Source organism: Leptodactylus fuscus, chromosome 1 (genome assembly GCF_031893055.1).
Source record: "Leptodactylus fuscus isolate aLepFus1 chromosome 1, aLepFus1.hap2, whole genome shotgun sequence".
NCBI lineage: Eukaryota > Metazoa > Chordata > Amphibia > Anura > Leptodactylidae > Leptodactylus > Leptodactylus fuscus.
The window spans coordinates 97,738,191-97,752,880 of NC_134265.1; the positions used below are offsets into that span (position 1 = coordinate 97,738,191).

At 41.1% G+C, this 14,690-nt stretch overlaps 1 protein-coding gene across 1 annotated transcript in view; it reads left to right on the forward strand.

Annotated features, from left to right (window-relative positions):
* Positions 1 to 9,548: 9,548 nt before the first annotated feature.
* The window catches only part of TMEM132B (transmembrane protein 132B), a 428,290-nt gene continuing 423,148 nt past the window's right edge, over positions 9,549 to 14,690 (forward strand). The window contains exon 1 of the mRNA XM_075274826.1: positions 9,549 to 9,874. Within this exon, the coding sequence (XP_075130927.1) occupies positions 9,814 to 9,874 (61 nt within the window). The 5' untranslated portion in view covers positions 9,549 to 9,813. The remainder of the gene's footprint in view (positions 9,875 to 14,690) is intronic.

The following is a 14,690-nucleotide window of genomic DNA, read 5'->3' on the forward strand; positions in this document are numbered from 1 at the left end:
AAATGAACTATGAAAAACTAGGTGTCCACTAGGGTTGAGCAATCGTGTTCGGAAAAGATCGGGTTCCGATCGGCGATCGAGAAAATTTCACGATCGCCATCGGAATTCAGAACACGATCTTTTTATGTGGGATCGAGATCGGTGATTTTTCCCACAATGCTTTGCTTAGCCTTCACACTGAGTATACGCTGTATATTCAGTGTGAAGGCTCCGCTGCTGTTCCATAGGAATGAATGGAAGCAGCCGACACACAGCCTTAACCCCCTGCGCGCCGGCTGCCTCCATTCATTCGAATGGAAGGCTAAACTAGACATCTCTAGCAGCTACTTACCTCTAGAGATGGCTGCTTCGGTGCCCTTCTTCTTCTTGCCTCGCTGCCCCGCCTCCCAGGTTAGTGTTTAAAGCGCTAGGTAGGCGGGGCTTGTGGCTTAGGAGAGTGTGGGCGGGTACAGGGCGGGGAGACGTGATGTCTCCCCTCCCACACTCTCCTAACCCGCCCACACTCTCCTAACCTGGCAGGGAGGGGGCAGCGAAGGAAGAAAAGCAGCGTGGAGCAGCAGCGAGGCGAAGAATGAAGGCACGGGGCACAGGAGCAGCCATCTCTGGAGGTAAGTGGACACCAGGGGGGACTAAGTAGCCAGAGGATTTTAAAAAAAATCCTCTGGCTACTTTAGTGATTCACTACACAGCGTGGATTCTAACAATTGTTAGATTCCATGCTGTATAGTGAATAGGATTGCTTTTAAAATCCGATTAATAGAAAAATCCCATTGACTTGCATTTTGATCGGAATTGGGATCGAGATCGGGTTCAAATGAAAAATGATCGGAAATCGGATTTTAAAATCGATCCTGAAAAGTCAAGATCGGCTCAACCTTAGTGTCCACATATTTCTATCAGAGGAGTCAATAACAGTCTTAACTTCATTTTGGGGTGTAACACATTCATACGTGTGTCCCAATGTAACTGGTTATGTTTCTGAATCACATTCAATTCTGCATTTTTATATAGGAAGAATGAAAGGGAATAACGCAGAAACAATTGGATGCTGAAATGTCCTTATTTAAGTACTAATCTCTCTACATCTATCTATGTCTAGTGGCTAGGTGCAACAGTTCTCTAGTCATATTGGTCTCCAGGGCCACTCACAGCATGTTAGAGAAAGGCTGCTGACCCTCTTGCTGAATCTCCTGAATCTCCTCTGTTGTTGATCAATTAGATTGTTCACAAGTTCCTTTCTCTGTCCTTCCCTGCTGCTGGTCACCAGTCTAAGTCTTGTGTTTCTGCTGATAATTAGAACAGCTCTATAGCAAATGCATATACAATATAGGATATAAAGTATTATTTTGTATTTAGGTTTTGGTGAAATGTGATGTATACTGAACATGTGCCTTTTTGTTGCAGTTTATGGTTTATTTTATCAAAAGTGTCAAGCAGATCCAAGATTAATTACAATATATTATTAAATATAATTGTAAAACTGATACAATACAATATATAAAAAAAACTGCTTAAGTGAATCTGTAAAGCGGTGGAAGTCACCACCTTAAAGAGGACCTTTCACCACTTGGGGCACATGCAGTTTTATATACCGCTAGAAAGCTGACAGTGCACTGAATTCACCCCCCCCCCCCACTACTTGTCTATGGACGAGTACTATCAGGAGGGGAGGGAGGCGTTCTCACAGTACAGCGCTATAGGTGCTGCTGTGAGGAAGGGCGTTCCTGTCTGTCAGTCCCCACGTTGAGGAAAAGCTGATTTTTATTTTTTTTGTACTTTTTTTTAGCCAAAGCCTAGATTGTTCAGAAGGAAGAAGTATAAGGACTTCCTATATACAGTATTTCCGATTCCTTTCGGAGGCATTCATGGCTTTGGCTGAAAACCCCCCAGCAAAATTTGCAAAAAAAAGCTGATTTTCTACAACGTGGAGCTTTAGCCTGAGGGCCCCTTCACATGGAAAAATACACGTGTAAAAATAAGACTCCCATTGACTTCAATGACATTTTACACTGTATTTAGATGTGTATTTTGACGTGTTTTTTTACACGTGTAAAAAAATACCATTGAAGTCAATGGGAGTCTGATTTTTACACGTGTATTTTTACACGTGTATTTTGCCAAAATACACTCGCGTTTACTCCATATGAAGGGGCCCTTAAAGTTTTATGCACTACACTAAAGATGTGTTGTAGGTGAAGGAAACACCTTTTCAATGTCATCCGCCATTGCCAGTAAGATTGTGGCTTGAAGCCATCTGTCAAGAAGTGGTAGCAGCAGGCCTCTGTTGGCTGGTACTCGTAGTAGTCAATGGCATAAGATTATGGAGAAAGCAGATTGTGGAGATTATAGCTCACTCATCATCTCAGTCTCAGCAGGATCATGATAACAATGATGCTGTAGCACCGTGTATATAAACAGCTGTATAAGGGATCCTTTTTGGCCTATTGTTCAGTTTTAAAAAGCAAAAAATCTGATATTGCAGTCAATGTAAACAGATTGTTTTTTACCACTGTATAAAGTCCATTTACTCATAGCTACCCATACATATCTATATACATATCTATTGCTATTATTACAAAGTCTTACATTAAAGTAGAGATATGTTAGTCAGAGAAGCCCTCAGAGGCAAAATTGCAAAACTGACCTGAACTTTTGGTCAGATCTGGTGAACCTGACACTACATCAATTTAGAAAACTTTGCTCATCTGCAGTTTCAGTAGTCCAGAAAAGGCGATTATATGATGTAAATATTGTATGCTGAGACCATTGTAACTTTAAGGACCACTGTATGGTACATAGCTATACTTGTTCCTACAGTAACTGCCCCAACTTCCCTTCCAGTGGCCACTACATTGGTTCCTTTTGTAGCATTTACAGAGTTATTGGTCAATCACAAGAAGTCAGATGGTCCGGTCAGCGAACCTCTTGGGCTGATGGGGTGAGCAAATGAAATGCTTAACGCTTGAGTTGAACTTTACTATTGCTTTTACATGTGCCAGATACTGTATTGTGTTTTGCTACCAGGTGCACTACTTGGATTGCTGTTATATTGTACTGTGTTATTTACCTGTCTCGTAACTGCTTTGTTGGACTATTTTCCTTCATTGGATTGGTTTTTCAATCTGGACTGACTTGACTACCCTTTTGCTTGCTGTTCTGATACTTATTGTTCCCTCCTGGTTTTTTCTTTGTTGTGCCTTTGTTCCCTGATTTTGGATTACCTTGACTTCCTGCTGTTTCTCGGAATTAACTCTACCTATGTTTGGTCTCAACAGTTTCCTCCACCAGTTAGTATCTACTCTGCAGTTGCAGAGTTTCAGGATACTTGCAACAACAAAAACCAGATCCCTGTATAAGGGTTAAAGGGTAAAAAGGTGTCTTCTTAGACTTTGGTCTGCAAACATGGTCTACAGGTCAGACTGTAGATATAGATAGGTTCACCATTATAACTTCTTATGATACAAAGGTACCTATGCAATTGATCTTACATTCCGTATTGGTGTAGAAATCTTTCATCTGGATTCAGAGGATACCCCTTTTTTTGTAGTTATAGTCTTGGGGAGACCTTTGTGTTGACCTAGTTATATTTACATTTACTTATTATGCCACCTCTTGATCACATTGTTTTCAAAACGAATTACTCTAATTTTGATAACCCTTCTAAGCATTAAAAAGCATTAGTCAGAAAGAAGTACGCAATCTCCGGACCATGGATGATAATATAAGCAAAGGAGGGAATGGCAAACATTAGTGTCGAAAATGCCCCAACAAGCCTGATTTGTTCTCAGATGTCAAATCTTGGCACAAGCTGGATCAGTAGAGCTAGAGTTGTTACAGTGAAACTTCTCCAAAAGATCACATCTTTGAGAAGACCACATTTTTGTGATGGATTTCCAGTTTCCCATACTAGTCAGCTTCTTTGAGAAGACCACTTCTCTAGAAGACCATTTTTTTCATGCAATTTTGGTTGGTCATTTCAAAGTATTTTCAATGTCGTGTTTCAGTATGAAATTGGAATTGCTTCTGTTTTCTATAGTGAACAGAATTTTTGTATCCACATAGTAAGACCCAGTGCTAAGGGTTTTCAATGGCATGCATTTTTATGACTACAGAAAGTTATTTTCCTGGCTTTTCTAACACATCTTTTCCCATAAGATTTCAATGGAGAGAAGCTGTAGCCTATTGTAGTTTTTATAAGCAGTAACACATTTCACATATCACACATATTGCAACACTTTTCTGGTACAGTTCATCCAGTTTTAAGGCTCTTTCACATGAATGATTTTTCTATGAAAAATAATCGGACAGCTCAAAGATATCATACGACCCATTATAGTGAATGGAGCTGTGTGGATGACTCCATGGCTGTGTAAATGGTTCCATTCACTATAATGAGCCGTATGCTATCTGTGACCTGTCCGTTTTTCACAGGTAGCACTCGGGCAGAAGGATCATTCCTGTGAGAGAGCCTTAAAACTAAACTCTCTCCAAATTTGCTGTATAACCTACTTTTTTTCCTCATTTTCGTCATATTAGACATGCAAGTCTATACTGCTGAGGACAAAAAGAGGAGACATAATTTTTGTGCTGTCCATGTGTCATCCACTATGCCCAGGTTCATTGTTTGGTGATGCTGGAAAATAAATAAGAAAACATCCTATATTTTAGTGGACACAAAAAAAAAAAAAAATGAATGACATGAATCGGACATAGAAATCCATTAGGATGTAGAATGTCCATTTTTTACACATAAAACAGTCCATTAAAGGTTGACCAACAATAACTTGCATTTTTTCATTTTTTTCAATAACATGTAGAGAAAGTTCATCAAGCTATAGACTTCCATTTTCAGCTGAGTGTTATTTACTTGTGAGACCAAAACCATTGAGAGCAATGAAATGGTGTATAGTCTGCAGAGAATGTGGATTTCTTGGGGCTTTCATGTTGCCTTTTCAGATCGCTGCCCTTTCCAGTTGGAGAGAATCAGTTACTTATGATATGTCAGGGAATAATACTGCATTTATCTTTCCCTTATCTAAAGAACATCCAAAAGTGTAGATTTTGTCAGGGTCAGTCCTCTTAAAACAAGTCGTGCCATACTTAGCGATGCAGTTTAAAGGTGCAGGCTGTAGGTTAATCAGCTGAGAGGGAACACAAAGTTGGCGTCCTTTATATATAAGAATACCCATGCTAACAGTATAGTATAGCCAGTTTGCTGGGAGGAGTTCAAGGTGCTGTTTGGTTTCCTCTGTGGATATTCTGCTTCAATTATAACTGAAACCGCCAGTTTTCCATAAGTATAATTGATATGCCACGATTTCCAAAACCGGGGTGGTTTTAGAGATCACAGCATGTCCGCTGTGCATATTTTTCGGCAATGTGATAGGTTAGGGACCCATGTGGCAAAAAACACTGTTTTTTACAGTAACTGAGAAGTTGATGTGATTCTGTCTAATCCCATCCATACACTACAGAAAAAAAGGCTTGCGTTTTTGAAAATCTCAGCATGTCAATTATATCTATGGAAACACTGGCATTTTCTGTACGGTATAATAGGGGCAGAATGTCTGCAGAGGAAAATTCTATGGACTTTCTGTCAAAAACACTACAGAAAAAAATGTAATGCATTTTGACATGCTGCGATTTTCAAAACCGTGACGGTTTTGGAAATCGCAGCGTATCTGCGCTGCAGTTTGTACTGCAAAGTGGGCATGGGATACGCAAGAATCCCATCCAAATCAAATCAAATAAGCTTTATTGGCACGTCCGAATAGGTATTTGGCATTGCCAAAGCTAGTAAAGTGGGCGGTGGGGTGGGGGAGTTGGATTCGGGTGGGTGAGTGGTGGGTATGGGGGGGTGGGGGTGGTTTGGGTTATAACAGTCCATGGAGTTTCATCATCCTCTTCGTTGGTGACCGCTATATGGGGAGGTGGGGTTGGAGGTGGGGGTGGGGTGGATAAATATAACAGTCCATGGAGTCTCATCTTCCTCTTAGTTGGTGTCCGCTATATGGGGAGGTGGGGGTGGGGTGGGTGTATTGGGATAAATATAATAGTCCGTGGAGTCTCATTTTCCTCTTATTTGGTGACAGCTGGACACGTATTGGGCAGCGATCTCCACAGTGGCCTCTTTTTCTCCCAGTAGGATGTAGAGTTTCCTCTTCTCGTCTGCAGATATGAAGTCTGGGATGTGGGCAGAGAGTCTTTGGTAGTAGACGGCCCTCACAGCTGAGTATTTGGTGCAGTGTAGCAGGAAGTGGGTCTCGTCTTCTAGGGCCTCCTGGTCACAGTGCTGGCACAGTCTGTTCTCCCGTGGCTTGTACGTCTGCCTGTATCGTCCCGTCTCTATCTCTAGGTTGTGGGCGCTCAGTCTGTACCGGCTCAGGGTCTGTCTGTGTTTGGGGTGGCGTATTCTCTCCAGGTAGGTGGCCATGGTGTAGTCCCTTTGTAGGGATTGGTACACGGTGAGTTTCTTGGAGTTATTTATTTCGTTTCTCCATTCTTCAATGTACCGCTCTCTGTTTGCCTCTGTGGTCGCCTTTATTTCGGCCTTGGTTATCATCTGTTGGTGTTTTTGGTTTGGTGGTTGTCTGTTTGGTTGGTGAGTGTCTGGTTTGCTCAGGTGGCTTAGCCATACTTGGTAACTTTGCAGTTACTGTAAAATACCACAATTTTTCCCGCACCATTTCCGCCGCGGGCATATCGCGGTGTTTCCAACCTGTGGGGCCCTGGCCTAAAGCATCATACACTCAACTGTGAAGAATGGACATGAATGTTTTTAACTGTCCTTTTTTGGAACAATGGAAGTCAATGCGTACATACACATATCCATTTTTTTTTTAATAACAGGCAGTGAATAATGTCCATTAAAAAATAGGACATGTCCTATTTTTGCCTTTTTTTTCCAGCCTGACAGACCCAATACCGGTATGTGGGTCAGTTTTTAACATACGTTTTTAGGCTAATGTAACTGTTTCAATTAAATTAAAGACAAGTGAGTGGGTTGGGTGAAGAAAAAGGACCCATTAAGTTAATCTGTAGATTTCAGGGATCATTTAAGCCATTAAACTTGCATAAATGATATTAAATGTAACACAACTCTCACATCACTTTCATGAGAATGGTGTGGGCGGCAGAGAAACGGCTGTTGCAACAATAATTATTGCATCTGGTATTAAAAAAGTCACAAATCTGAGGTCTGTGACTTTTCTATGGCAGATATCTGGCCTACAATATATGATAAATATGCCTCCATGTAACGGAGCTGCTGCAGTAGTTTGTGTTTGTGCTGCACATTACTTTCCAAACTAATGCAGAATTTATACTTCACATTGTGACCTGCTTCACCAATAAAACATCAGCTTTAGAATTTCCCCAAAACAGTAGCCATTCCATTTTTCCTAATAAATGTATACTATAGAGTTCTCCCTTAAAGGGATCCTATCTTTCAAACACATTTTTTTCTGAGTAACATGTCGGAATAGCCTTAAGAAAGTCTATTCTTCTCCTACCTTTCATTGTATTCTCCGCGCTGCTGTTCTGTGTAATCGGCCATTTTCTTGTGGCCTGTGGGCATGCACAGCCTACTCTGCCCGAGGCCTAGAAGTCTAAATTCTGCATCGGAAGAAGCGGGTGAAGAGGACGTTCCTGACGAAGATGGAGGCGGCGTTGGAAAGAGTTCTCTCGCAGCATTGGGGACGCCCCCAGTGCTGTGAGAAAACTCATTTGCATATCGTTAAAAACTGGGATTCCTACGGAACGGCGGCGTGGAGAAGACAATGAAAGGTAGGCGAAGAATAGTCTGTCTTAAGGCTATTTTGATGTGTTACTCAGAAAAATAACGTTTGTATGATAGGATCCCTTTAATGGTGCGAAACTTTCTCATGATAGAACACTTTGGAGACTTCCTCTGTTACAGTGTCTGGGTCTGTACATATGTAATATATATAGCATTGGATAAGTATATATACATATATTCATTCAGTTTTGTGAGTCAGTGCTCTGATCAATTCTACTCACACTAGAGACTCCACAAAGTGGAGTGGACTCATCTGTCTGAGTCCAGAAGTGGGAGACACCAGCAGACAGATGGCAGTACATATACTGTATATATATATATATATATATATATCTCACACGCACAGGACAGTAATTGAGCAACCTAACACTGTCTGCACTATATGCCAAGAAGAATCCTACCGTCTGCTTGGATCTATTTAGATCATGTTTTCTAGGGCTGCTGTATGGTCCAGATCATTTCCAGGGCTGTCCTATAAAAATACATTTACTTGCACCAGTCTAGATCCAGCATTGAAGATAATGTAGATAAAATGTAAGTGATCCATGGACATTTAAAATCACTTTGGGGCTAAGGCCAAACATAGCAAATTGCAGTAAAATTATACTGCAGTAAAAAAGACACTGTGATAAAAATATTCAGGAAATATGCGGTCTTTTGCATTTTTGCCCATATAGAATTCTATGGAGAAATCCCAGCATTGCAGGTCAAATGGACATTCTACGTATTTAACAATTGCAGACGGTTGTGAAAACTTGATGTTTTCTGCAGTGTTATATTCCCCACAATATGAGGATGAGATTAAGTAAAATCTCATTAATTTTGCTGGGACTGTAAAAACAGCATTTTTTCCTGCCCCGTTTCTGCAACATGTGGTCTCAGACTGGACCTGGATGGATTAAACGGATGAAAGTTTTATAATTATTTAACCCTTTTAAATGAAATGGATAAAAGCGCGTCCATTTTGTGGCAAGTTTTCACCCCCAGGCTGACTTAAGCAAGTCTAGGTAATACTGCGTTCTGTCTGCTTAATATCTTATTACATTAGTAAATCTAACATTGGTTTCTTACTAACAAAAAATGCCATATGCCCAACTTGATGTCAGATGTATGCCTGGAATCAGATGTATGTGGTCTGCGAATCTTTTGTCAGTACTTCATATACGTGATCCGTATTCAGTTAACCCTGTAATGCCTACAGCCTGACATCCAGAACTGATGCGGTCTTGAAGTGAAAGGTCAGTAAACCCTTGAAAAGACAAGCAGTCTACCCAGCAGGAGGTTTTCTTCTGTTTGTGCTTGGTCTAACAATGTGAATAATACCCTGAATGAATTAGACACCAGCCTGTGCACCGCTCACTACCAAAGCTGCAACTTGGGTGAAGTATTTTCTGAGACATTAAGGGGGGCATTTAGTGGTAGTTCTTCCTGCCCCTCAGTATAAAGCTGCCCCCTCAGGGTAACAGAACGTTCCAGGCTCTGCCACAAGCACTTCCATCCTGTTCTACAGAGAGTCTGCTCCGCATCCACAAAGCCTCTTACTGTTAACCTGTTCCTGGCCATGACTACTTGCCTGTAGTGGTGTCCCTCATGCAAGCATCCACTGGCACTCCATGCCCACTCCCAGCAGCCCCCGCCGCTCTTGCTAGTGGTACACACGAGCTGCCAATCCAGTTCTCCCGCCCACTCGCACATTGAAGGAGTTGCAGGGGAGTTCTCCTGACCAGAGCTCTGTCACTGGTGGGGCTGGGAAGATGCTGCTGTCATCTCACTACAGCCCAGGTCGGGATCCTGCACGGGGTTAGCTTGGGAAAGCTCCACACATGCCTTCTACTAGTCCGAGCAATGGATCTTATTAGTCTGCTGAGCAAGTAAAGTTGTTGTCAGTCCTCTCGTGTGTCTCTGTGACATGTGGCCATCCAGCATCTCTTACAAGTGGCACTGCCAGGGTGACTTCTAGAGCAACCACCACCAGGATATGTAATAACTGCTAAAGTCTGCTTGGGACCCCAAAGATGGCAGCCGGGATAGTAGGGGTGCTGTGTGCCCTGCACCTGCTCTCGCTCGCCCTGAAAGGTCAGTGAAAGTTTCCTGTCTCTCCTTCCCAGCCTCCTCCTTTCTCCAGGCTTGCTGCTCCTTAGCCATGTCAGATGTGGGGAAGTGACAGGCGGCAAGCAGCCCCGGGGTGGAATGGCAAAGTGCTGAAGAGAAGCTGCACATGAAGGAAGAGCTGGGAGTAGTGTCCTCTGTCTGGGTCTGATGTAGCAGAGCTCAGCTTCTTATTTAACTCTTTACCACCTGCTTCACTAAACCTGCAGTCTAGTCTGTCATATTGGCACATGACAAACTCAGCTCTTCTGTGTATAGCCACTTCTCAGTGAACATGTGTTCTCAGTAAATAGGCTGCACACTGGGCTGATAGGAAGAGGCAGCAAGCAGACATGTTATTTCTGCAAAATAATTCCCTTAATCACCTCAGAGAGCAGAGTCCCAGACCTGCCCTGAAGTTCAGCTCAAGAAGACAGAAAACATGAGAGAATTCTTCCCCTGGCCATGACATATGACACCAATGCAACATTCACTCATGTAATGATTGTTCACATTTCACAGAAAAAATTGTATTAGTTCATGAAAATGATTATATCTCAGATACTAATGGCTACAACTGTTTGCTGTGTATACAGGACTCTGTACAGACTTTGGCATCATAGTAATGCAAATATTCCAAATATTTGGTGTATCTGCAGATGTGATGAGAGGAGAGGGAAGTTCTATTACCTGTCAGTACATGTGCCAGATATCACCTTACTATGATCCCATAGGACCTGTCCTGAGCCATCCAAATCATGCTTACCTGCTATGTACTGTATAATCCAGGGGAGTTAAAATATCTAGATTTAATGAATGAACATACAGTCTGGACCCTGCGGCAAAGACCCCACAAATCTGTAAGTGTAGTAATAGGTCAAAGAGTACTTAATACAGAAATTCTACCATTATTCTCTCCGTATCTAATGTATCCAAGCAACCAATAACAATACCTCGGTTGTAGATAAATGAAGGTTTCTTGATTTGATTCCTTGTGTGAATTGAGGTGATATAATCCTGTATTTTTCTACCTTCATCCCTTCCGCCCCTGCATCACTTTCCAGGATCATCAATCTGTAGTGACACATATTCTCATAACACCCCTTACAGCTGAAAGGTAGTGGTTTGTGGTTCCATCTTATTATTCTTGACACAGTCTGCTGGACCTAAGAGTGATGATAACACAGTGGGTACTATATAGACTTTATTATATTCTTTGGAGATTACCGGTCATGGAGGTAATAAATGTGGCAGCTGAAATAGTCACTGACTTAGTAGTCTATTGGCTCTTGTTTAGCTATGTATTAGTGGCTTCTGTGGTTCTCATGGCGTACAGTCCCATGCTACAATACTCTAATATACAGTTAATAGTTTAGTGATGTAATCAGGACATAAAAACCTCATAAAATGTTATATATCTTTTAATCCTCTGCCACCTACTATTGTCCATCATTGTCTTGCACCTTGTTTGATCCATTTCCAAGCTTTGCCATTTGTGTATAAGCTCTGGGCATGCAGCTAAGAGTTCAGAAATCCGTCCCCTTCATTTACTTATCATCACTTTGAAGTTCCCCACCTGGGACTCAATGAAATTGTTCTGTTCTTGGCTGATAGTCAATGAAATATGCCAACTTCTGTACACACTGAGCTATTACTGTATTTGTGGCTAAGCATATCATCACGTATGTGCATGGTCAAGTATGTCATATGTGTACAAATCATTGACTTGTATGTAATTTGTATGTGCTATGCCCTCCTGTATGCCTGGCAGCTGGGCACAGTTGGTAACAGTTACTGTTGTGCAGTGAATGGCCCCTTATTGCTCTGCCAACAGATTCACCATCTTGAGGCTACATTATGACAGCACAATACGGGCATTTGGCTTCGGAAATGACAAGCTCAATATAAACATGCTGTGATTCATTAGTTTATTGGGGACTGTGATATTATAGTGGAGAAGCAGATTGTGAGTGTTTTAGTGGCCCTGGAACGCTCATCACCATTTACCCGATTCCTAGTGCCTGGCATGTCTGTATTTATCGCCTATGTATGTAAAATATCAGCATAATAAAGCCTATGTATAAGCTAAATGAGCAATTGACTGTTGGATGTGCCCTGTATTAATGGGAAGGCTATGGACAAACACTATGTGAGCAATCCCAACAGGCATGCGGCTATGAATGAGTATTATTTTCACCACTTTTTACCATCTATCACTACTGATCAACCATATTCACTATTGCAAAAACAATACACATCCATATCTAGCTGTTTATTCCGCAGACCTATATAGAGTACACTCACACCGGTCCCTGTCCCCTTCTGGAGTCCCAGTCTAGCTTCTTTGTCTTCAGTATACACATGTTCTCATAGGAGATCAGTCCACCTAAACCTGGTTCCTGGTTTATGGCATGAATCAGGAAGCCTAGGATAATCCTATGCAAATACATGGCGAGCACATGATAGGATATTGTCCTTGAAATTGAGAAAGTTTAAGAATGTATTTGAATTGTTCTGGTTTTTATAAGACTATTACTAATACTGGATTCCTCATAACCCTAATGGACACATTTCTCATAAAACTTGTGCATTGCTTGGTTTAGAGGTGATGGTTTAAGTCATTTCTGAAAAGCAGCCCAGAGCAGCTCTCATAAATCTTCTGACATTTGTCTTATAGTAACAAGTATTAGTCTTGCTTTTCACCTTGACTTGCTGAGAAATGAGATCTGTGGGTGTTAAGAGTGACATGTGGATGTACAGTAGCTAACACTTCTCACTCTCTCCTTGCCTCCTCTCAACTTTGCTTTCTAATCCTCTCCGTTCTTCTCCACATTTGCCATCTCTCATGAGTTCCTCCCTTTTTCTCTTGTGATTCTCCATCCTCCTGTGATGGTCTTGGTTCTCTGTTTTATTGTTTCACATGTGAGGGATGTCGTGCGTCTCGCTTTATTGAGGTGTCTATTCATAGGTAATGCCAGTTATAACTCTCCAGGGATCCAACAGGAAGCTTTATTTCCTCTTGTATTTCTATTCTAAAAATGAGGCTGGTTATCAGACAGAGCTATTGTTATCAGTCTATAAAGAGGCGGCTATATCTGTCTCCAATGTTTTGTAGAAAGCTCAACCCCAGCTAGATCAAATCAATGGCTAGATTTTACTGGAGACCTCACATCTGCCTGCCCTATGGAAAATCGACTTGTTCTATTGTTAAATACATAGGTTGATACATTAACTAATGAATGGAGTGTAGATAATAATACCCACCATGGCTACTCCTTGAAGTAATTCCTGAATGTCTTGCATCATTTGTCTTGTGTTGTATATAGAGTTCTTAATGAAACATTAATTTTACATTAACATTGTACTTTTTTCAAGAAGGAAGGTCATTCTGGAAGTTCTAGCTGGAAAGCATCTTAAGCGTTACTTAATGCTTTGGTTATAGTTTTTGCTTTGTTATAAACATGTATATTCACATAATAATTGCAGAACATATTATACCACATGCTGTAACGGAGGACAGTCATTGGTAACAAGTCGTCTTCAAGAGTTTCAGATGTCAGTGAGAACTCCCCATAACAAGACCTATAGATAGATAAATATTGCACATATTGTATCTATTTTTTTTTTTTTTTTATTTGGTATATCACCCATGCCTTGTTTTCTAATCTGAAAGAAAGAAGTATGTCCTCAATATCCATCACTCATGATTACATTAGGGATCTACGCTTGTCAGAAGACAGATGATGGTTTTGTGACGGGTGACTGGACCTCAGTTATACAGGGATTTCCTAATAAAATTACAATACATTTTATTCTAATCCTAGAAAGCTTTGGTTTTGCATCATTGTTTTTGGCTAATAGAAAAGAGATGTTCTGCTTCACATGGTGATTGGTACTTAAAGAACATTTTTAGTTGTGTCTGTAATGTAATTTTATAATACAGAGGATTATACGGAATTCATATGGAAGGAAATAAATGAGATTGAGGAAGCACATCCCAACATAATTCTGGATCTATTTAGTCAAAAGGACAAGATGAATTTACATAAGCAGTTCATTTCCATGTGCGGAGCAGTGTAATTTGTTTAAGATGCCGTCATGAATGGTGAGCATAGGGTGTATGGCAGACCTGCTTTGTGTCTGAATACAGAAGGAACAGAAAACATTTTAGGATCTGACTACTAAACCAAATATTGATCTGCTTACTAAAATCAAGTGGTTAAATAATAATATTTTATGTGTTTTTTTTCTGGTTTTCTCCAATACATTCTGATCAATTCATCGATTAAAGGGGGAATTCCCATCTTAGATTTGTAAAGCCTATACACAGGATATGCCTTAAAACTTCTCATAGATGTATTTCCCATGTCTACCTCCAGAAAGATGGTCTGCAGACTCACAGCCTTTTTTGGTGAAAAACCTGCTGAGATGCTGGCCACGCCATTTTGGTGGACAATGAATGGAACAGTGGCTGCACACAGCTCCATTCACTTGTATGAGAGTTAGCTGGACAAGTGTGCCACATATGTCATTATGAATGGGCACCTCTCCATTCATTCATTCTCCACCTGGATGCAGTGGTCAGTAGTCACCTCAATAGGTGAATGGGTATTGGAAAACCTTGTTCTGGTTACAGGACCAAGAGGGTTATGCAATTTATATAGCTTTACAGACATTGTCAGTCACTGTCCCATGTAAGGCTCATAATCTAAATACTCTATCAGTATGTTTTTGGAGTGGGGTAGGAAACTGGAGCACCCGGAGGAAACCCATGCAAGCACAGAAAGAACATACAAACTCCTTG